This window comes from Lolium perenne, chromosome 6 (assembly GCF_019359855.2).
Source record: "Lolium perenne isolate Kyuss_39 chromosome 6, Kyuss_2.0, whole genome shotgun sequence".
In the NCBI taxonomy this organism is placed as follows: Eukaryota; Viridiplantae; Streptophyta; class Magnoliopsida; order Poales; family Poaceae; genus Lolium; species Lolium perenne.
In genome coordinates, this window is record NC_067249.2 from 22,045,154 (window position 1) to 22,068,273 (window position 23,120).

Sequence of the window (23,120 nt, forward strand, 5' to 3'; positions counted from 1 at the left end):
TTAGTGATCGAATGAACCATTCACATACAATACCAATTCCCTTTGTCACGTGATATTTTACTTGTCCGAGGTTTGATCTTCGGTATCACTCTATACCTTGTTCAACCTCGTCTCCTGACAAGTACTCTTTACTCGTACCGTGGTATGTGGTCTCTTATGAACTTATTCATATGCTTGCAAGACATTAGACGACATTCCACCGAGAGGGCCCAGAGTATATCTATCCGTCATCGGGATGGACAAATCCCACTGTTGATCCATATGCCTCAACTCATACTTTCTGGATACTTAATCCCACCTTTATAACCACCTATTTACGCAGTGGCGTTTGGTGTAATCAAAGTACCTTTCCGGTATAAGTGATTTACATGATCTCATGGTCATAAGGACTAGGTAACTATGTATCGAAAGCTTATAGCAAATAATTTAATGACGAGATCTTATGCTACGCTTAATTGGGTGTGTCCATTACATCATTCATATAATGATATAACCTTGTTATTAATAACATCCAATGTTCATGATTATGAAACTAATCATCCATTAATCAACAAGCTAGTTTAAGAGGCATACTAGGGACTTCTTGTTGTCTACATATCACACATGTACTAATGTTTCGGTTAATACAATTATAGCATGGTATATAAACATTTATCATAAACTTAAAGATATATAATAACCACTTTTATTATTGCCTTTTGGGCATATCTCCAACAACGACGCGCCGCGGGTTGCGGGAATCTCGCCGAGCCGAGCTTATCTTTTTGCTGTTTGGGAAATTAATTATGTAATCAATTTTGAGTCATTAACGGATGCGTTACTCAGCCGTTTTGTCTTCCGGTTTTTCTGGATCGTGGCTGTGCCGACTCGGACGTGGGCTGCGTCCCACGACCTTCCCGAACCGCACTATATAAGCGCGGACGCCAACCCTAGTCTTGTTTTGAGACACATATGCGACTATCTGTTTTCAGTTCATTGCGCCGCCGTCTTCGTCTTACTCATCCCGTCCGTCGGCGTGCACCGACTACCGGGACAGTAGGCCTCCGGAACCCTGCCTCTCGTGAACCTGTACGGGTGAGGGGCAATCAGGTTTTGGGGGAGCGCTCGGGCGCGACTACTGGCATCACGACGTCGTCATCGGACGACGAGTTCCTCCACACCGACAACTTCTTCCCGGACCTCAGCGACTTCTTCGACAACCTCAACATGGGCGACAACGACGCTGCTGCGAAGTATGTGATCTTGTCGTTTCTCTTTTAGTTTCTGTTAGAGTTCCTTCTTCTAGTTTCTGTGGTAGATGCGATCGGTTTATCTTGTTTAGACGTGATCGGTTCATCTATCTTACTAGTCTGCACGATTAGTTTATTTGTTGTTTTCATAGTCATGATTTATCAATTACTTGTACGGATTATTTCATATGGATATTTGCTTATACTTTCAACACCGCCGTCTCCCAGATAATCTCCCGGCACCTCGGCCCCTCCCGCAGGTTCTCCTTCCCCGGCCTCCGCGCCGGCGAGTTCGACGCCGAGCTGGACAGCTCCCGAGCGCTCGCCAACCTCGAGGAGCTCGACATCGGCTACGCGTCTCGGACAATCAGGCCGCTGCCGCCGTTCGTGCTCCGTTCGGCGTCCACCCTCCTCGTCCTCAAGATCAACAAATGCGATTTCTGCGACCAGATCGCGCCGGGGGGCATCAGCTTCCCCCTCCTCAAGCAGCTCTCCTTGATCCGCATCTCGATATCGAGGGACGTCTTACATGGCCTGCTCTCGGGCTGCCGTTCCTTGGAGAGCTTGTTCATCTCGGAAGTTCGCTCCGCCCGTTGCGGCCCTGCTAGCTGGCTGGGCGTTCCTCGGATCAGCAAACCGCTGCCGCTGTCCGTGCTCCGCTCCGCATCCACCATCCTCGTTGCAAGCTGCTTAACGTCCTCTTGCTTGCTTATATTATTGAAGTTTGAATTTACTGAAATGAAAGTGATTGCATCCTTGTACAAATTTGCAAGTAAATGGCACAGGCATAACATTGGACTATGAAAGGACCTTGGGCTTTGGCTGGGATGCTGGTGTATATTTATATCTAGAGAATAAGTATTTCTTGTCATCTTTGTTGCTTGCAAAACCGGATTTTTGCTGGATCTTTTATCCTCTTAAGTAAAATAGGTTTGAGATCCATAAGAGCACGGCATCAGTTTCGATGGAATTGACATCATTTCGTTGCCGGCCATGCATGCCTCTTTGCGATACACATGAGAGAATCAGCAGGAAACCTTGTGTGAGTTCTGGTAAATCAGTAGCAAGGGAAAATGTTTTCTAGGCCACGGGTACTTTTTGAATGGTAGGCCACAAGTATGGATTATATCTAGTAGCGAATATATGTGGCATGTTTAAGTAAATGCGCTACTTATAGTTGCATGTTTCAGGGTGCTTTACGGAGAGTAGATTTTGTATGTCTCGTCCATCTTGTCCAATCAAGGCTTCTATTTTTTCAGAAATGATGAAAATGCACCACAAGGAATTCCTTCAGCTGAATTTGCTGTGAATCTGAAAGCAACTTTACGATAGTGGGCTGGATTGTGGGGATCGTCATATCACCCTACTCCTCTTTTGTTTCTTCGGCAAGAGACACTATCTAACACAGGCAAAAATAACGGGAAGAAATAATTTTATGGAAGAAAATAGGTTAATTCAATATGTGTGTCATTGCCAACTTCGTGTAATAAAAAACCACTTTAAAAAACGTTGAAAATAACGCTAATCAATAATAACAGTGCTGCTATCAAAGTGGCATTGATTGAATTATCCAATATATAGAAGTGATATTTTCCTTATATTTTTAGCGACAACTGCAAAGTCGGAAGTAATGTGAGTATGATGGGATTCTACCTGTTTTTTTCTCTCAAAATTCCAATCTCACGGTGGAGAACCCTAGCTTGCAATCCTGATTGTCGATCACCATAGTCTCGTTAAGGGCGTTGGTGCCGGCATTGAGGCCGAAGTGTTGTGGCCAGGAGTGGCGCGGGCCAAGTCTCGTAGCCAAATAACCCTTCCTCGATAGCCAACGACCATGAAGAAAAACTTATATTTTTTACGAAAGCCATATTTATATCGATATAACATTTTTTTTAGTTTTAGCCCATAAATATAATGAAACAATCATGGATTTTTTTTTATCCTGGCATTCTAATAAAGAGACACATTTTTTGTTCTCCACCAACAGCATCATGTCACCCTATTCCTCTTCTATGACTCTCTCAAGAACCACTATCTTAGAATTGCTACAATAATACGAAGAAATAGCTTTGTGAAAGAAAAGTAGGTTAAGTAAATATTTTCCATTGTCAATTCCGCTTAACCGAAAAATACCGCCGCAAGAATGACTTGTAAATATAATTCATTTGATGAATGGTGCTGCCACATCACATGTATTGAAATATCCATAGTTTATCATTTGAAAGTGACTTTATGTAAATTTTCCTCGGTGGCATCTAGCGACTGTTGATACTAATTTACCTCCATGCAAGATAGCAGGCAAACCGAATATGCATGTATATTTAGTTATCCCTGACCATACATAGCACATGTATCTTTGCATATAAGAAGACTTTTATGGTTATGATTAGGATTAGTTGATTGTTTCCATGTATGCCTTGTATTACGTCTATATATATGAGATATGATGGCACCCATAGTGCTTAATTCAAACCTATTCTATCATGATATCAGAAAAGCGATCCAACGCTTTCGCACCCCTCTTCTACCGCCACCGCTCTAGGGTTTCTCCTCCCCGCCACCGCACGGCCTCTCCCTCTGCCATGATCGATATCGGCGAGCTTCCGCACCCCTCTTCTTCCGCCACCGCTCTAGGGTTGCTCCTTCCCGCCACCGCACCGCCTCTTCCTCTGCCATGACCGAGATCGGCGAGCACACCCATGCCACACTCTGGGCGCATACCACAGTGATCCAGAGCATCTAATCCCTCATATGCCACCCTCGATCTCAAAGCCTCCAAATTCACCAGGTGAAGCAACTTTCTTCACGTCGCCGTCACCACGATCATCCCTCCTGCCACCGCCGACGGCTTGATGCGACCTCTACCGTTCACGACGGTTGTGTGGCTCCATCAACTCCAACGTCGTCGACATGGTCACAGTGGAGACTTCCACAGCCTTCACCCCAGTGGCGGAGCCACACTTAGGTTGTGTAGTCATTTGACTACACAGTTTTTTGGCAATACAACCTTAAAATGTGTAAAAAATAATTAAAAATTTATATAAATACATGCATTTGACTACACAACTTTAACATGACTACACATGTTTGATGTTCTGGCTTCGCCACTGCTTCACCCCATGTCGTGCATCACGGTCCTCTAGCAAGGGACACAGATTATGTGTCAGTCCAACCCTACTCTAGTATCAGCACTTTTCCTTTTATAGCCTACTCTAGGGTCGGCCGCCAACCCTAGATCTACAGTCCCATTCCTGACCTCCCCCACTCCACCTCTAGCCGAGCGCGTTGAGCGAGTGCTGGCCAGGAGCGGCGGGCATAGGCTTGCGGCCAAACCCTCCGTTTGGGCCGCCGCCGGCCATGGAGAAGACGGAGGTCGCGGCGGTGGCGGCGCCTGGCCCCGAAAGGCTAGATTCCGATGGAAACGCACGGAAGCGGGCAGAGAGTAGCGACCGAGACCGCGACGATGCCGACAGCGATCTCATCAGCAAGCTCCCCGACGACCTGCTCTCCGCCATCATCTCCCTCCTCCCCACCAAGGACGCCGGCCGCACGCAGGTACTCTCCCGCCGGTGGCGCCCCATGTGGCGCGCCGTGCCTCTCAACCTCGACGCCCGCGCCAAACTCCCCGGCAGTCCAGCACACGCCCACACCGTCCCCGTTTCCGCCGTCTCCACGATCATCTCGCAGCATCCAGGCCCCGCCCGGCGGTTCTCGTTCAGCGGCTTCCGCGCCGGTGACTTCGACGCCGAGATGGAGAGCTGGTTCCGCTCCCGCGCGCTCGACAAACTCGAGGAGCTCCATCTGTGCTGCCACACTAGCATCGATTCATCATCCGGGATGCCTGAACAGAGCCAGCGTCTGCCGCTATCTGCGCTCCGCTCTGCCTCCACCCTCCTCGTTGCGAGGATCACCGGTTGCTCTTTTCCTACCGTTATGCCGACCATGAATTTCCCTTTCCTCGCGCAGCTCACTTTGGTCTACGTTTTAATCCCTGGGGACGTCTTCCACGGCTTGCTCTCTAGCTGCCATGCCTTGGAGAGCTTGTACATATCCGGAGTTTCTGCTACTGCTGGTCGCCTCCTTGTTACCTCGCCGACTCTAAGGAGCATTGCCTTCCATCATTGGCCTAGTGCAAAAGCTGCCCAACTGGTCATCGAGGATGCTCCTCACCTTGTAAGGTTACTAATACCTTACGATTCCCAATATGGTTGTGTGACTATCCGGGTAATCAGGGCACCTAAGCTCGAGATATTGGGCCCTTTTTTCCCCGTCCTCTCCAACCTCATCGTCTCACAGGTAACAGCACCAGCATCCAGGAGGAATCTTGCATTTCGTGCATAATTTTGTTTGTGCTCATTTTTTTTTTTCTGTTTTCCTCAGGGAATAAGCCCAGTCAGCTCCGCAAACTGGACCCGCAGTGTGAAGGTTTTGGCTCTCAGGTCTTCTGGCTTTGCATTGCACGCAGTTCTTAATATCCTCAGGTGGTTCCCCTCTTTGGAAAAGCTGTATGTCATTGTGAGTACTCGTCTTTGCTCGCTTTAAATGTATGTCTGGTTTGATTGGCATATTTTCTTGTCTAGTTAGCAACAGCTTTAACAAATGCCTCTTCTTTGTATTTTGCAGTTTCGACCACACAAATACATTGAGATGGATAAGGAGGATGACCCTCTGTATGACCCACTACATCCAATCGAATGCCTTCAGGCCCATTTGAAACTTGTGGTATTCAAGTCATTTGTAGGCAATGAGAAGCAGGTTAACTTTGCCAGGTTCTTTGTTTTGAACGCAAAAGTGGTAAACAGAATTGAATTTGAACTCTTCAAGTACAAGAGTGAATCGGTGGCTTATCAGCACCAGCTGCTACAAGTGGAAAACAGAGCTTCTCGAGGTGCTCAAATTCAATTTAGGAATCAACCAGCTCGTAGTGATCTCGATGCACACAAGCATATCCATGATTTGTCAGTGGCCGACCCCTTCAGACATTGTCAAAATTGGGTTCGTCCCTGAAGATTGCACTGTCTTGTGCTCATTGTGTAGACGTGGTTGATATCTGAAGGTAGCATTATCTTTTGCCTATGCCTGATTTCTTTCTGGTCTGGAGTTCCTATGTAATTCGAGTAACTTATGAAGTCACCCGGGTTAATATCGCAGAAGATGTTTTTAAGATGCAAAATGAGATGGCTCAAAAGTTCTAATGCATGTGCCTGGAGTACCCGGGTGCCGGTGTTCTTATCTCCGTGTATTCATGATAACTCTTGCAATGTTCTCTAAGTAATGTTGCTACCAAAACACATGTTTCTATTGAGAATTGTATTGCCTGTTCTATTATATATATACAAAAGCACAAAAGCTTTTGTTTGATGTTCTGTTGAGAGGATATGCACTAACTTTTTGGTGAAGAATACGTGGTTGTCAAGCTAAGCTAGCAGTTTGTAGTTTTGCTAATGATCCTAAGCAGCTGGAACATGCTTCGGTTGTCTACTGGTTGTTCTCTTATTAAAGTTTGTGGTTACTGTAATTGCATCCTTGTACAGTTTTACCAGTATTTTTTTAAAGAGAATCGTATTGTGCTAAGGACTTTAACATAGTGTTCGGCTTTGGCGGAGGTCCTGGTGCATGCTGCTTCTTAAATTGTTTTCTGAACATATTTGTTGGTTGCAAATACAGGTTTTGCTGCATCTTTATTCGAATTCAGGAGTGATCCTTTTTCTATTGATTACCTTTGACAACATGCACATCCATGATTTGCTGGTACCGAAAACGTTCAACAGCTTGTTTCGTGGAAAGACTTGAGGTTGTTGATGCCTGAAGATTGCATTATCTTTTGCTCCTCTTTTGATGAAAGGGGTTGATGTCTGAAGTTTGCATTGTCTCCTTGCTTTGTAGATGGGGTTCATGCCCGAAGATTGCCTAGACTTTCGCATATGTCTGCGCTATTTCTAGTCTTACGTTCCTCTGTAACTCCAGTCCCTTCAAAGCTATCCTGTTACAACTGAAAAAGATATATTTGGATGGAAAAAAAAAATTTACTGCCAAAAACGAATCGGGAGGGAGCTGCTGACACTCCTCTTACTCTGTGCCACTGTGACTTTCTTCAGCCTAAGCCAGGCTTAATATCCTTTTGACTATAATCAGAGTAAAAAAGACAGTATGGTTGCAGCCTGTTTTTTTTCCAGTTTCAGTCCGGAAAATGTTCTTATGGTTGCGGCTAAACCTAACCTGCTTGCCATCCAAGAAACTAAATTGTCCTCCCTGTCTCCCTCTAAAGCTGCAACCTTTCTCCCTCCCCGTATTCGTTCTCACCGCTCGGTAGACGCTGTCGGTTCTTCCGGTGGCATCCTCTCAGCCTGGGACCATAACCTCTTTTCCCTCTCTAACGAGCTCTCCTCCCGCCACATCCTCTCGCTGGATCTCACTATGAATGATGACGCGTCGGTCCTCCGTTTCACGAATGTGTATGCCCCTTGTGAGAGGAGCGCGAAAATTTCGTTTTTGGAAACGCTTGCCACCCACGAGCCTGGCAATGACATTCCCTGGATCATTGTCGGGGACTTCAATCTCACTCGTGACCCTGCAGACCGTAACAACGACAACTTCTCCCTCGACGAAGCAACTCTCTTTAACGACACCATCAATGCCCTCTGCCTGATTGAGCTCCCTCTGACGGATCGTAGCTATACCTGGTCCAACCGGAGGGCGGTCCCTACTCTCGTTCGGCTGGATCGTGTCCTTATTAACCATGCCTGGAACTCGATGTTCCCCACCTCTACCCTCTCTTCGCTCTCCCGCGACACCTCTGACCACGTTCCGCTCATCGCCACAATCTCCACCCTCATCCCGAAGCGCAGCATTTTTCGGTTTGACGCGGCCTGGACCCTTAATGAGGGGTTTAAAAACCTTATTCGCTCCTCTTGGGCTGGGACCTCGCGGCATGATCCCACCTCACAGATTGTTGCGCGTCTCCGCCAGTGTAGGTTCCGTTGTAAAGCCTGGGCCAAGCGCTCCTCCCCCACGCTGTTGCGCGAAAATGACTGCCGCATCCTCATTACCCTCCTAGATCTCCTGGAGGAATTTCGCCCCCTGTCCGGCCCAGAGCTCAGCCTACGTACCCTTACCATGGATGCCTTGCACCTCGCTGTTAAAGAAAAGGCTCTTTACTGGCGGCTCCGCGCTAAGGTTAAGTTTGCGCTTGAGGGAGACGAGAATACTAAGTTCTTCCACGCCTCGGCTACCTGTCGGTTGCGTCGCAATTCCATCTCTACCCTCGGTTGGAACGGGATCTCTGCCACCTCGCACGCTGAGAAGGCGTCAATTCTGAAGACGTACTACACCGACCTGCTTGGTGCAGTTGTTCCTACGACTTGGCGCTTCAACCTCCAGTCTCTTTACCCTCACAACCCCTGTCTCCCTCCGAACCTCTCCGCTCCGTTTTCGCTCGCTGAGATCCGTCAGGCCTTCAGCGGCATGAACAAGACCTCGAGCCCGGGGCCGGATGGGTTTGGCCCCTCCTTCTTCCACTCCTTCTGGGACACTGTTTCCCCCGATGTTTATGCGGTGTTCCAGTCTTTCTTCGATGGTTCCATCGACCTCACTCGTATTAACCGTGCCTTTCTAGTCCTCCTTCCGAAAACGGAAGCGGCGAACAACCCCTCTCTCTTTAGGCCCATCTCCCTCCAGAACTGCATTATGAAAGCCATTACCAAAGTCCTCACCACTAGACTCCAGGCCGCCATCCACGCTCTCGTTGATGCTGACCAAACGGGCTTCCTTTCTGGTCGCAGAATCTCTGAGAACATTGTGTATGCCGCGGACATCCTTCGGTGTTGTCACAACAGGAAAGCTCCCACGCTTGTGTTCAAAATCGACTTTCGCAAAGCCTTTGACTCCGTTAATTGGGGCAGCCTTATTTCTATCTTGAGAGCCCGTGGCTTCGATGATCGGTGGTGCGAGTGGATGGACCGTATCCTCACCACTGGGCACACTGCGGTGCTCCTCAACGGGGTGCCGGGCGACTGGATCCGATGTCGCAACGGGCTTCGGCAAGGAGACCCCCTCTCCCCCTACCTCTTCATCATCGTTGCAGACGTCCTCCAACGTCTCATTCGTACCGCCTGCTCCGCTGGTGAGCTCTGTCACCCTCTCTCCGCCTCGGTTCCCTGTCCTGTGCTCCAATACGCCGATGACACTCTCATTATCTGCAAGGCGGAGGCCTCTGCGGCCTCTCGTCTCAGGACTATCCTTGATAACTTTGCTGACGCCACCGGGCTTGCCATAAACTACCATAAATCCTGCCTCATTCCCATGTTTGTCGATCCCTCCGATGAGCGCCTCATGGCGGAGGCTCTCGGATGCTCCATCTCCTCCTTCCCCCAGCCTTACTTAGGGCTCCCCCTGTCACCCACCAAGCTCCCTATTTCTGCCTACGCCCCCCTCATCATGTCCTTCGACCGCCGTCTCTCTGGATGGCAAGCCCTCCTCCTCTCTTCTGGAGGTCGCCTGGTGTTATGTAATGCTGTGCTTAATAACCTTGCTTCATACTATATGTGCTCGTATTTGCTTCCACAGGGTGTGCTGGAGAGTATAGACAAGAGACGCCGCGCTTTCTTTTGGACAGGTAAAGACTCGTGTTCGGGTGCTCGCTGCCTTATTGCATGGGACAAGGTGATGTTGTCTAAGCAAGAGGGAGGTTTCGGCGTTAAGAACCTCCACCGGCAGAACAGGTGTCTCCTCTTAAACTTTGTCCATAAATTACACCATACTGACTCCCTGCCTTGGAAAGATTGGTACTGGATGCATTCAGGACGAGACCTCGGCGATACCACTGCTTCACCCTCCTTCCTCGACAGGATCGTGGCAGAGTGCCTGCCGCTCTACCGTGCTGTCACCCGCGCCACGGTGGTTAGTGGCACCTCCACTGCCTTCTGGCTCGAAAAGTGGCTTCCGGGGAAGCCACTTGCTGAGCGGTTCCCCGCCATCTTCTCTCATGTTACCCGGCCTCACGCCTCGGTCGAGCAGGTCATCTCTGCCGGGTTCTCCCTGCAGCCCCGCCTCACCACTGCTGCTGAGCGAGACCTGGTTGAGGTTCAGGGCATTGTGCGCGCCACCGCCCTCTCCGACGGTCAGGACCTGCGCCGCATCGACAGTCCGGCCGCTCCTCTCTTCAGCACTCGGGAGGCGTACCGTCTGTTGTCCCCCTCCCAGCCCCGAGACGCCTCGGCTTGCATTTCTTGGGGGCTCCGGCTGCCCTCGAAGGTTCGGATCTTCTCCTACCTCGCCGACATCGACAGGCTCAGCACGCGAGCCAACCTCTTCGCCAAGAACTGCGCGCCATCCGCCATCTGCGCCGCATGCCTTCTCCCGGAGACCGGGAGACACCTCTTCTTCGTCTGCGCCTTGGCTGGGGAGGTTTGGGACCGGTTGGGTACTTCCATACCCGAGAGGTCTTTCTCCTTCTGGGAGTTGCAGCCTCCCGCCGGGGTGATGACTCATATCTGGCACTCCGGGCTTGCGACGATCCTGTGGTCGCTTTGGAAGGCGCGAAACGACCTCGTCTTCAACGCCAAATCCTCTACTGCGAGTTTGGTTCTTCGTCGGGCCGCTGATGACCTCACTCTTTGGAGATGGCGATATAGCATCATTGATCGTGGGAAGCTTGACGCTCTCCGTAGCTTCCTCTTGTCCTCTGCTATGTAACCTGTATATGTCTCCCCCTCCCCCTGTACCCCTTTCTTCCCCATGTACAATCAGTGCTGGCTGCCAGCCGTGTCGAGTAATATAACAAGCGGTGGGGAAAAATCCCCCCCGTAATTCTCGAAAAAAAAAAGTTATATACAAAAGTATGAGAGGTTTAATTCTGGTTGATTTTTTGCTTACATGTACCATTTTTCTGATGCTTATAATTTTCTAGAGGAAGGAACGATTCTGTAGCTATCCAGGGGTGCTATCAGGTTGAAGTTTTGCCAATGCTGCATTATTCATCATGTCTCTGCCTTCAGCTGGAACACCAGAACCACAAACCCCTGAAGATCCGTGGCCTAAGGAATGCTGCATTATTCATCATGTCTCTGCCTTCAGCTGGAACACCAGAACCACAAACCCCTGAAGATCCGTGGCCTAAGGCTGGTGCCAATGGGGGCGGTAGTGGAGGCGTTACCGCCCGAGGCGGGGCGAGAGGCAGGCGGGAGCGGGGCGGTGGCGCTGGCGCCGGGCGCTATCGCCCGCTACCGCCCGGCTACCGCCCGCGCTGGGAGCGAGAGGGAGGCGATAGGCGGGCGATAGGCGGGGCGGCGCGCTGGCAGCACGGGGCGAGAGGCGGGGCGAGAGGGAGGGGCTGAGGTGGCGCGATCTGATTGGTCCACCTCAGCTAGCCGTTGGGGTAGCCGTTGCTGGTTCAAAAACCCCCTATAAATACCTCCATATGGTTTCACTCATTCCACACCTCACTTCATCTCCTCCACTCTCCATTTCCACTCCTCTCAACGCCATGTCTTCGTCTAGCAGCAGTTCGAGCGACGGAATGGAGGGTGATACGATCGCTGCATTCCAGGCGGAGTATGAGGAGGAGATGCTCAACGAGGAGCCGGAGCCAAGACGGCCGCGACGCCGCCGAGAGTTCATCAGGCGTGATCGTCTGGGTGCCCACGATCGGCTCTTCGAGGACTACTTCGCCGACGACTGCAATTATCCTCCGAGCTTCTTTCGGCGAAGGTATCGGATGAGGCGATCCCTTTTTCTGCGCATTGTGGATAGATTGGGTGAATACTCTCCGTATTTCACCCAAAGAGTTGATGCTCTCAACCGTGCTGGTTTTTCTCCCCTACAAAAGTGTATTGCGGCTTTGCGTCTATTAGCTTATGGAGCCGCTGCAGATACGATAGATGAGTGGCTTAAGTTAGCTAGACAAACTTCATCAGATTGTCTAGATAGATTCTGTGAAGGCATCATTGCCTGTTACGGGGAGACGTTTTGCCGTCGACCAACTGTCGAGGATACTCAGCGTCTGTTAGCGAAAGCCGAAGAGCGTGGCTTTCCGGGCATGTTAGGGAGCATCGATTGCATGCATTGGCAGTGGAGGAACTGCCCAGTGGCTCATGCTGGTCAATTCACAAGGGGAGACATCAAACACCCTACCATAATCTTAGAAGACGTTGCGTCGTATGATCGTTGGATCTGGCATGCCTTTTTTGGAGTGGCCGGGTCCAACAACGACCTCAATGTACTCAACCAGTCGCCGTTGTTCACTAATGTGCTTAGGGGAGAAGCACCCGTAGTGAACTTCACGGTGAATGGACACGAGTACAACTATGGTTACTACCTTGCCGACGGCATCTACCCCTCCTGGCCGGTTTTCATGAAAGGTGTTACTCTTCCACAAAGTGAAAATCAGCGAGTGTTCACTGCTGCTCAATCAGCTTGGCGCAAAGATGTCGAGTGTGCCTTTGGAGTGCTGAAGGCTAGGTTCAACATTCTAGCAGTTCCGGGACGCTCCTACTCGAGGCGTACTCTTGGGTTGATCATGCGTGCATGTGTCATTCTGCACAACATGATCATCGACGATGAGCGTGGTACAAATTTGGAGAACATCTATGAGACAGCTGATTCCAGTGTCGGCCCTACAATACACAACCATGCACCACCAAGCCTAGCAGCCAGGATTCAGATGGACAACGAAATGAGGGACTCACCAATGTATACACAGCTCCAGCATGATTTGATTGAGCATGTGTGGGCTAATGCCTAGATTATGTAATTTTTTCAAATTTTTATGTAATTTTTTCAAATTTTTATGTAATTTTTTTTATGATGTAATCGGTAACAATTTTAGTTCAATAAAATAATTTCCTTGCATTATTTTTAATGTTGTAATCTGAAAAGGAAATGCTGATGTCGAGGAGAGAGAAAAGCTGATGTGGAGGAGAGAGAAGTGAGAGCTGGCACTATAGCCCGTGCACTGGCACCGTGGGGTGAGAGTGGGTGAGAGTGAGGAAAAAAGCTGACGTGGCGGGTGAGAGTGAGGCTATGCATTGGCACCAGCCTAAAGCGTTGTGAGGTGGGGAGACCGGCGGTGAGATCTAGGATCTTCTTGCGGTCGTCACGCGGTTGCCACACTTTTTTTTTTGTTTTTTGCACATGGTCGTTTGATCCGTGAGCTTTCTCTCGTCCCTGGGAAAGGGCGGCGAATTCGGAGCGGGCCAGGACGAGCTGGTCGGAGTGGAGATGGCTTGCTGGCGCCGTTTCTTCAGAACCCGAGGCTGGAGCTTGCTGTCCTCCCCTTCCTGCGTTGGCGCTGGCGGCAGCGGCAACGGCACATAGTCCGCCGTTGCTTGCGCGCTAATTTTCCGTTTTTTCTCTTTTGACATGGAACACTCGTATTCCATTAAGACTCGGCATAGTCGCCGGTCACCAGACGGGTTACATTAGAAAGAAAGTTCGTAGTCTTACATGGTCTCCGTGAATTTCACCTACACCCAAAGCCGCAAGCTCATGAGCCGGTCTATTACATACTCTAGGGGCGTACACCACTTTAGCCTCTAGAAAATTCATATGAAGTCTAAATCTCATATCACTAAGCAAGATGCCAATTGTTGAGAAGGAATAATCTGAAGACGATATGGCATTCTTCAGGTTAAGACAATTAAAAATCACTTTCCCAATGTGCTCGGCAACTTGCATAGCATTGGAGAGGGCAGTGACTTCCGCATGCATGGCATCTGACATCATCCTCGGTGGTTCATCTGCAGCTACACAAATATCCAACAAGTTGTCCCTGCCAATCGTACCCCAGCCATCACTCCTAGTATCTTCATCGAAAGATGCATCCACGTTCATTTTAATGAATTCAGTCGGTGGTGCCTCCCAACGACTAGTCTGTTTGGCAACATGAGTTTCTTTTCTCCCCCAAAATTTGATCCATTTTTGCATCTGCCGCTGAACATTAAACTAGAAGGGGTTAAGAGTATCTCCACCGGCGGCCCCGATAGCGATTTGGGGCCGGCGTCGTTTTTGGGCTCGCACCGGTGCGCCCCAAACGGCGCCGGCCATTTTTCGAGCTCAATAGAATCGCCGGTATCCCCGTGCCGGCCCCTTCACCAAGGGCGCGAATCGGGCGCTCCGGCGCCTTGCGGAACGACGGTTTTCGCTGGTGGGGGCGCCCTGTCAGCGAGAGGATGTGACGGTTCGCATCGGCCGCGACGCGGGAAGGTAGGTCGTCGGCGTTTAATGGTCTCCCACGCGGAAACCAAGGCGGCCACGAGGGCAGCGACTGGCCACGCGGCGTCCAGTCGCCGTAAATGTGGGTAGTTGCCACCGCTATATAGTACGTACGCCGTGCACCGCCGCCGCTCCATTCTCATCTCCACCACCGCTCCATTCTCTCCTCTCCACATCAAAATGACGCGCCGTCTGAAAACCACCTACTCGATGCTTGGCCTCAACGGCCGCGCGCTGCCTCCACCACCACCGCAGCTGCTGCCGGAGCCGGAGGCCAACGCGGAGTACAACTCTGACGAGGACGAGGACCCACGGTTCACGGCGTGGCACGAGGCCTACGTCGCAGACGCGGAAGCAGAGGCGGCCGAGTAGGCAGCGCAGTCGGGCGAGTCGCCGCAGGCCCCCGCCGACCCGGAGCAGGCGGCGATCCTTGCGTCGCTGAACACGCAACGATACAAGCGGTTGAAGGAGGAGCAGCGAGAGTTCGTCAACGACGCGAACCTCGAGCACGTCCTCGAGATCTCGCGCCAGCGAAGAGGAGGCGGGACGCCGCCTCATGGAGGCGGAGCGACAGAAGCTCGCAGAGCTCAACGCTCGTCACCACTACGAGGCGTTCGCCCGCCAGCAGGCGAGGCGCGCCGAGATCGAAGCTTTTCGGGAAAGGCTGGAAGCGCGGGGACAGCGCAGCCGGCAAGCCCCTGCGACGCCAGCCGCCATGCTCCACCGCCAGATGCGCGAAGCAAGGGAGGAGAAGCGGGCATGGACGCAGGCGACAATGGCGAAGAACGACGACGAGGCAGGGCTGTCGAGCGTCCCAACCGACGGCCAATAGATCAGGATTAAATTTAATTTTTAGTTATGTTTAAATTCGAGCTATTTTGTATAAATTTCGTATAAATTTGGGTTTTTAAATATCATTTTAAATTCAAAATCTATTGGGACTGGCGTATGGGGGCGCCGGTTGGGAGCAGCATCCCCAAATAGAGCATGCTATGTTGGCGCCTATTTGGGAGTTGCCGGTGTAGATGCTCTAACAGACTGATAGTTCTCACCATGATTGCCTCTATTTCGTTCTTGCCACCAATTCCACAAAAAGACGCCGTCAGTAACTGTTCATTCTCTGAGAACCTTAATACTTCCTCAAGCACCTCAATTGCTGACCGACATGGAAGTAGTTTCGGCGATTTGCACCAAAATAACCTAAAAGTGAAAGAAAAGCACAGACTGACCCTCCGGCGAAACTATTTCACCCATCTAACCCTTTTGTGTGGCGCCCTTCCCATCGGCGCCACACATGCCAGTGTGGCGCCCCTCCTGCCGGCGGCACACACCCAGCCAACGTGGCGCCCTCGACGCTGAGCTGGTGCGCCCATCCGACGTGGCAGCATGTGTGGCGCCCCTCCCATCGGCGCCACACATGCCCTTACAATTGCCCAAAACATACTGTGAGACAATTCGTCTGGGACTTAGCCGTTTTGGCGAGGCTCTATGCGTGGCGCCGATGCCACGGGCGCCACAGTAGCATGTGTGGCGCCGATGCCACGGGCGCCACACATCCACTTAAGTGTGGCGCCCGCGCCCGCCCCAGCCCGACCACACCTCTTCTTCTCTCTTCTTTCTTCTCTGCTCCCACGAAACCGCCGCCGCCGCCCGCCTCCCCTTCGGCCCCCCCACCAAATCGACCAAGGAATCGTCAGATCTATCCGGCCAACTCCTTCCTCCTCCATTCTTCAAGGTATTCCCCTTCGATTCCCTCCGATTCATCCACTAGTGTTGGTGGATTTGGTAGATTTGGGTATGAACCCTAGACATGGAAATTTATGTTGGTGGATTTGGATATGAACCATTGATATGGAAATTAATGTTGGTGGAATCTACATTGTAGTATATGTGTTTGAACCAAAGATTTGTTGGAACCCTAGATATGAAATTTTACATGTATGTGTTGAAATCCTATGTATGTATGTGTTGAAATGTCTAATATTTGCCTAGCAAATGCATTGAAATGTGTTACATATGCCTATTATTTGTGATGGAATAACTCATATTTGAACCAAATATTTGTTGGAACCCTAGATATGAATGTATGTGTGTATGTATGGAACCTTATGTATGTATGTGGTGAAAGGCAAAATTGGAGCTTAGCAAATGCATTCTATTGTCTTACATATGTCTATTATGTGCCTAGGAATGGTATGTCTTACGAAATTCATATGTGTGATGTATTTGGATATGAACTCTCATGTATGTGTGATGTATAGGTGATTCGAAAGTTAGATATATTCTCATGTATGTGTTGCTCATTTTTGTTAGTGGAATGACTCATAATATGGTTGTGTAAACATGTAGGATGGTGTGGCTTCTGGATGAAGAGTACGACAGGGAGCACCGGGCTGTTCATATGACGAAGAGAGGAACGGATCTTCACCCTTTGAAGATTCGTTACCATGGCACAGTGGATATACCGTATGGCGAGAGGTACACGGAGTTCATCCAGCCTACCGGTCTTATGCCGTTCATATCCCTTGTAAGCCGTGGGGGGCCGAACATGAACCCCTCTGCACTCACCGCCCTTGTCGACCGGTGGAGGCCGGAGACTCACACCTTCCACTTGAGGGCCGGCGACAGTGGGGGTGCGGTGACCCAGCATACCACTGCATGTTGTAGTATACAAGTCGTTGATACGATCTTTGCGAAGGGACTTCTTCACAATTTGCCATATCCCTCAGAGTGGTACAACAGAAACATTGCAGGTCATAACACTCCATACTTTATTACAAACATTGTCTTAACAAGTTGGTATTCTCACAGGTCCTATGAGAACACCCTAAGATACTACTTAAGTACGATTACAACTCATAACAAATATAAAGAGCTCAACAACTTATTTAGGTAAGTTCTACGTTGCTCGGCTCTATGATGCTAAGGTATGTCACTACTCCTCCACCTCCGTGTCATCTGGTCCGTAGACTATCCCATAGTCTACGCCTTCCACTCCGCCGGTAAGATCAGGTTCTTCGTAGACCAGCTCGTAACTTCCTTCTGGTGCTCCATCGTTGATGGCCTCCACTTCCGGATCACAGTCTAGCAAGGGTGTGGAAAGAAAGTGAGTACAGAGGTACTCAGCAAGTTCTAAAAGAGTAAAAAGGTGTTTGATGCACTAGCTACGACCATTGATCAGGAAATCGCAGGTCAATGCATGTTTTTGAAATCATTTCTTCAAAAGGTTGCTTTTATTATGAAAACTATGCCCGTCAGTCTTCACAGGTTGACTAGAACTTCGTGGAGTTCCTTTCCTGCCGCGTTCGCGGTTCCCTTCCCGGAACAAGGAGTGACAGCCACAATTTGATACACTCTGCAGAGGTGCGTTACTTTTCCCACAAGAGATCTCACCCTTTTTGCCATCCGCAGGGACTTGCCCCCGTTCACACTTCCTTTGGTGTGAGGCCAGGTATAAAGATCCAAGCCCACACCGCCTTCTCCACGACTGCAAACCCACCCTTTTGTCCAACCGTACACCTCCAGTAGACTTCCCCCGATAATACGGCTTTACTCATGGTGTACTCCGGACAATCCCTCATAGATCGTAGAGCTTATCATCACTAATGGATGGGGATTTAAAAGGCTATCCCAACCTATTGCGGCAGTGCCTCCAGCACCCCACCGGCTCTCCGATCCGTTGGCGTGCAGAAGGGAAAAGATACGGCTGGCTTCCCGCAGCCATTATAGATCTCATGGTCAACGCGGTTTGTACGGCGCTAGAATCACTGGACGGCATTGGTAATTAGTCCTAGGGTGATATAACCCATTGCAATGGAACCTCCACCATATCAACACATACCATGGTTCCATTGCCAGCCACATAGTCATATTCATAGTTGTAAAGTAACATTTCATTTGCGATGCAGGAATGATAAGTATATAGATTTGCATTAAAGTAGTAGAAAATACTCAAGTTGACATGAGCAAGGGTGAACTTGCCTGTGGACAGCGAGATAGTGCAGTTCAATGCAGTTGATGGAACCTGGACCTCGGGTTCTGTAAGAAGCATCATTGTCCGGTAAGGACAATGTTATAAAATCCAAATAATGCAATCATGGATGGATTATTTTATGTTGAATCCCTTTACCCCGTAGAGTTATAACAATTTAGGGTTGCGTTTAAGATTTATGTCTTTGATAGTAATTTACAATTGATTTAAAAGTATAAACTATTTTAATTCACACAAAGTACAACAATTCAAAGTAAACTATTTATTTGGTGATTCCTTCAATCATTCCAAAAATAATTGAAAATGATAGAGTTACCTCTATAGTTTTTGGAAATAAAAGGAATATAGTATTTTTCTGGGAAAAATACCCTTTTTTTTAAAAGAAATGACTTGGAATATTAGAATTTCATTTTGAAATGTTTGAAAATAAGTATTTGAACTTATTTGAGATTTTTCCTTGAATATTAAATACAAGGAAATAATAATTTTAAATTCCAAGTTATTATTTAAATTCTTAAAATTCATAATTTTGAATTTGTTTCATAAATTCCATTTCATATTTTATTCTTGTTAAGATTTATTTTTCATTCATTAATCCAAATTTTAATGGATTTTTAGAGTTGTTTTTGATTTATGAAAATTTGGTGAAGTTTTGGTCTTTTATTAAATGTAAAAAGACCAAAATACCCCCCTGGACCCATATTGGGCCCAGCCCATTTACCTAAACCCAGGGATGGCCCAATAAGGCTAATCCCCCTTTTGGGTTCGGTGGCGCCGAAGCGGCCCACCTCACTCTCACTCACTCGGCCCTCTCACTCGCTCGACCTAACCCTAACCTCTGGCGACACCCTTGGCGATGGCGTCGCCGCCATGGCCGCTGCCTCGCTCCGGCCATCGCCGTGCTCCTCCGCCGTAGCCACCTACCGAAACTGAACCGCCGCGTGCAGATCTATCGATCTGTCCGCGCAGTTTTCCCCTTCTCGTCCTCTACTGGCGAATCGCCTCCGTCCTGGATCTCGTGGAGATTCGCCTCGACGAACTCCGGCGAGATCTTGTCCTTGCCGACGATGGGTACGCGCCTGGGGTTGACCTGGCGCGGGTGCTGCTCGCAGTACTCGTGCCGTCGCCTCAGGTGCTGGCTACGGTGGTGCTGGTTCGTGTCTGGGTTCGCCGGCGTAACGTCGGCGCCTTCCCTGGACTCGCAGCTGTTAGGGCCGCGCGAGCACTGCCTCGCCATGCCCTAGCCTCTGCTTCCAGGCGCAAGTAAGTGTTGCATCTCCACCTTCTCTTCTGTGCGCCTCCCCTTGTTACTGTTCTTCTTCCTCCTCATGCTCTGTTGCTCTCTGGTGGTCCTGTGATTACGCAGAGCCATGCTATTGCTGCGCAATCTTCCTGTGCTTATGTCTACTGTAAGCTCATGGCCCAATTACCAGTTACTGGTAATGGCACATGCTGCTTTGCTTGCTATTCATGCTGTGCTTGCTTCTCTGCTGCTCCTAGCATGCTCTGTACTTGCCATGCTCTACTGTGCTTGCTCAACAGCTATCTATGCCATGCTATGCTTGGTTATGACTTGCTTGTGCTTACTGGTATGTCATGCTTGCTTGTCTAGGTGTACTTGTGATGCATCTATGTCACTTGTGTGTGTGCCAGTGGTGCCTGTGATATGCTTCAGTGCTTCCTATGCAAGCCAATGATCCATTGGATCATTACTTGCTTGTTGGCTAACCTCTCTGTGTAACTTGGCTTGCTATAATTGATCCATTTGATCAATTCAATTATCAGTGATAGCTAACTGGTTAATACTGTGACTAAATGATTCACTTATCTTGTGATGCTGATGCTCAAGCATCACTATGATGTTGCTTACTTGTGCTGTTGCCCATCTTAGCTATCTAGACTTGCTCTAGTGGCTATGAATTAAACTATGTTGCTTAACAGTATGCTACTGTCAATGCTTAGCATGGATCTGTGATAAATTCATGCTTGTATTACTTAAATTATGATGAACTGCTTATGCAGTGATGATTGAATTACTTGCTTGTGTCTGAATTTGCTATTCATGATTCTTTTACAAGCAATTAAAGTCTGAATCCATTTCTGGATAGTGATGCTTTGGATTGGCTTGGCCTAGGAATGGTTCTAAGTGTGCTGTGACCTCAGTAGCCTTGCTACTGACTGGTTGCTCACATGGTTGGTTGGATCTTGTTGGCTACTCATCTTTGCTTGCATATTTGGGGATCATAATAAATATGAATGCCAATATGCTTGCCTGTGAAGAAATCTAGGGTTTCTGATGGTTGTATGCTTAGGATTTACTGTGTAGTCTTAGCTGCTAATCTTTGCCATCTACTGGTGCTATCTATGCATCTAATCTGGCTAGTGTGTGCATATGTGCATATGTGCTAGTTTCTGTGTATAAGATCTGTACCTAGATGCTTTTTATTTTAGTGGCTTTTGACTGGCAGTAATCCTTGGTGAAAACCAAGTGATGATCTACCCATATGAGCATCTGCTCATCCCATGCTTATTTCATGTATATGTGATGGATCAGATCCATTGGATCTGTCCAGGTATTTGGTATACCTTGTTCCAGCTCCTAGAAAGAAATGTTTTGTTGATGCAGACTTGGGTTTGTGTCACAGCCCTTCACCTCCAGGTCTTGGATGATCTTCTCAGGTCACCATGATTTCTGGTGGTTGAGTGGTTGTGTGTGTTGGTTCTGTTCTTGAGTAAGAACTGGATGAACTGTGCTTGTTCTTGCTTCACCCTTACCTGGTGAATCCTTATCTCAGTCGATCGGTTACTATTTCTAGGGTTTGTGCCCCTTTTATATGATCTCTACTTCTGTTCTTGCAATGACACACAAGCCTGGCTTGCTTTGGTGACTAAGCTGATGCATGGCCTTGTTGTGGCTTGCCCAGCACACATGAGCTGTGTGCTCTCATATGCTGAAACTTGAGCCCCTGGTGGTGCTCGTGTTTGGTCTCTTCTGCCCTTATCTTGTGTCGTTCTCGATTTTGGACAAGCACAAGTGTGCATGACACTTGGTTCTGTCCAAACTGAATTCTTTGGCTAACACTAACATTCTGGCTAGTGTTGGTGTTTTATTTTGCAGGTTTTTGAAGATGAACATGACCAGAAGATATTCTCCAAGTCATTTAGTCTAGGTTTTAGTTTAGGAACAATATTGTAATCTTAATTTTCCTTTCTGTTTATTATTCATCAATTCTTGTATCAAGAATATTGTAAAGACAATGTAATATGTGTTGTGATATCAATAAAGCTCAAATTTTACTTATGAGCTTTTGATTTGTATAATGTTTATATTCTGGAATAAAGGTTGTATTTATTATTCACTTTGAAATTCAAAGTTATTTGAATTCATAAATTGTGTTTAAATTATGAATTCCATATTTATATTGTTCAATGCTTATTGTTAAATGTATTAACACTTGTCAAATGAAATCAATTCCCCAATCCAACAAGATACAAAAGAGATCATGTCAAAATTTCCCTAACTCACATTGCCTAACCCTAAGTGCAAAATGAGAGAGAACCTCGATCCCTCTTAGGTTTAGTTGCAATAAGGCGCGAAAATTTCCCCCGTTTTGCGATGAAATGCACATCCCATTTCTAAATCTACCCTTCGTTGTTCCTATGTTCTGGGTTATTACAGCCTCTCCCTTAATGTAAACTTCGTCCCGAAGTTAAGATTGGTACCTGAACATCTCGGGGTAAGACTTCCTTAATTCTTCTTCCGTCTCCCAAGTTGCTTCTCGCTCAGGATGATGTTGCCATTGCACTTTACAGTATTTGATTGCCCTGTTTCGTAACTTCTTCCACTGTACTTCTAAGATCTTTTCAGGCCTTTCCACATACGTTAGATCAGATTGCAATTCTATTTCTTCATATGTGATGGGATCATCTGGTGCCTTTAAACACTTTCTGAGTTGTGAAACATGAAACACATTATGAACTTGACTTAGTTGTGCCGGTAACTCCAACTCAAAAGCTGTTCCTCGATTCTGACTGAGTATCTTAAATGGTCCTATATATCGAGGGCTTAACTTTCCTTTCACTCCGAACCTCTTAAGTCCTTTCATTGGGCTAACCTTCAGATAAACCATGTCTCCCACTTTTGGTTCCCAATCTCTTCTCTTTAAGTCGGCGTAACTCTTCTGACGACTCTGAGCTATTTTGAGTCTATCCCGGATCACCTCGATGACGTCTTGTCTCTCCTTGATGTAGTCCGGTGTAAACTCCTTGTTTTCTCCGGTTTCAAACCAACAAATTGGTGATCGACACTTTCTTCCGTACAATGCTTCGTACGGTGCCATCTGGATGCTACTCTGATAACTATTGTTATATGAGAACTCTGCTAAAGGTAAATGGTCTTCCCATGAGCCTCCAAAGTTCAGAGCACAAGCTCTAAGCATGTCCTCAAGTATCTGATTGGTTCTTTCGGTTTGTCCTCCGGTTTGTGGATGATATGCTGTACTGAAATCCAATTTGGATCCCAAAGATTCTTGTAGTTGTTTCCAGAATGCTGATGTGAAAATTGAACCTCTATCTGAGACTATCTTCTTTGGTACTCCATGCTTACTCACAATTTCCTTCACATATATATCCACAAGCTTTTCTGCCGTATCTTTTGTGTTTACGGCTATGAAATGAGCACTCTTGGTAAG

At 48.2% G+C, this 23,120-nt stretch overlaps 2 protein-coding genes across 3 annotated transcripts; both read left to right on the top strand.

Annotated features, from left to right (window-relative positions):
- Nucleotides 1-4,479: 4,479 nt before the first annotated feature.
- LOC127308643 (putative FBD-associated F-box protein At5g50270) lies at nucleotides 4,480-6,552 on the top strand. Of its 2 annotated transcripts, XM_051339512.2 has the most exons (4): nucleotides 4,480-5,525; nucleotides 5,610-5,744; nucleotides 5,853-6,285; nucleotides 6,381-6,552. In XM_051339512.2, the coding sequence occupies exons 1-3, from the start codon at nucleotides 4,587-4,589 to the stop codon at nucleotides 6,234-6,236; spliced, it is 1,458 nt and encodes a 485-aa protein (XP_051195472.1). In that variant the 5' UTR covers nucleotides 4,480-4,586; the 3' UTR covers nucleotides 6,237-6,285; nucleotides 6,381-6,552. The 2 variants fall into 2 exon arrangements, with proteins under 2 accessions (XP_051195472.1, XP_051195471.1); XM_051339511.2 differs by having other exon boundaries at nucleotides 5,853-6,552.
- Nucleotides 6,553-11,418: 4,866 nt separating this feature from the next.
- Nucleotides 11,419-13,595, top strand: LOC127310697 (protein ALP1-like). Its single transcript, XM_051341345.2, has one exon. The coding sequence runs from the start codon at nucleotides 11,647-11,649 to the stop codon at nucleotides 12,967-12,969; it is 1,323 nt and encodes a 440-aa protein (XP_051197305.2). The 5' UTR covers nucleotides 11,419-11,646; the 3' UTR covers nucleotides 12,970-13,595.
- The last annotated feature ends 9,525 nt before the right edge of the window (nucleotides 13,596-23,120 follow it).

What these genes read in the sequence shown, in the direction of transcription:
- LOC127308643 (XM_051339511.2), top strand. Translation starts at nt 4,587, where the DNA reads ATGGAGAAGACGGAGGTCGCGGCGGTGGCGGCGCCTGGCCCCGAAAGG. An exon ending in CCAACCTCATCGTCTCACAG is followed by an intron (nt 5,526 to 5,609) that starts GTAACAGCACCA and finishes TGTTTTCCTCAG; the next exon opens with GGAATAAGCCCAGTCAGCTC. An exon ending in TGGAAAAGCTGTATGTCATT is followed by an intron (nt 5,745 to 5,852) that starts GTGAGTACTCGT and finishes TGTATTTTGCAG; the next exon opens with TTTCGACCACACAAATACAT.
- LOC127310697 (XM_051341345.2), top strand. Translation starts at nt 11,647, where the DNA reads ATGGTTTCACTCATTCCACACCTCACTTCATCTCCTCCACTCTCCATT.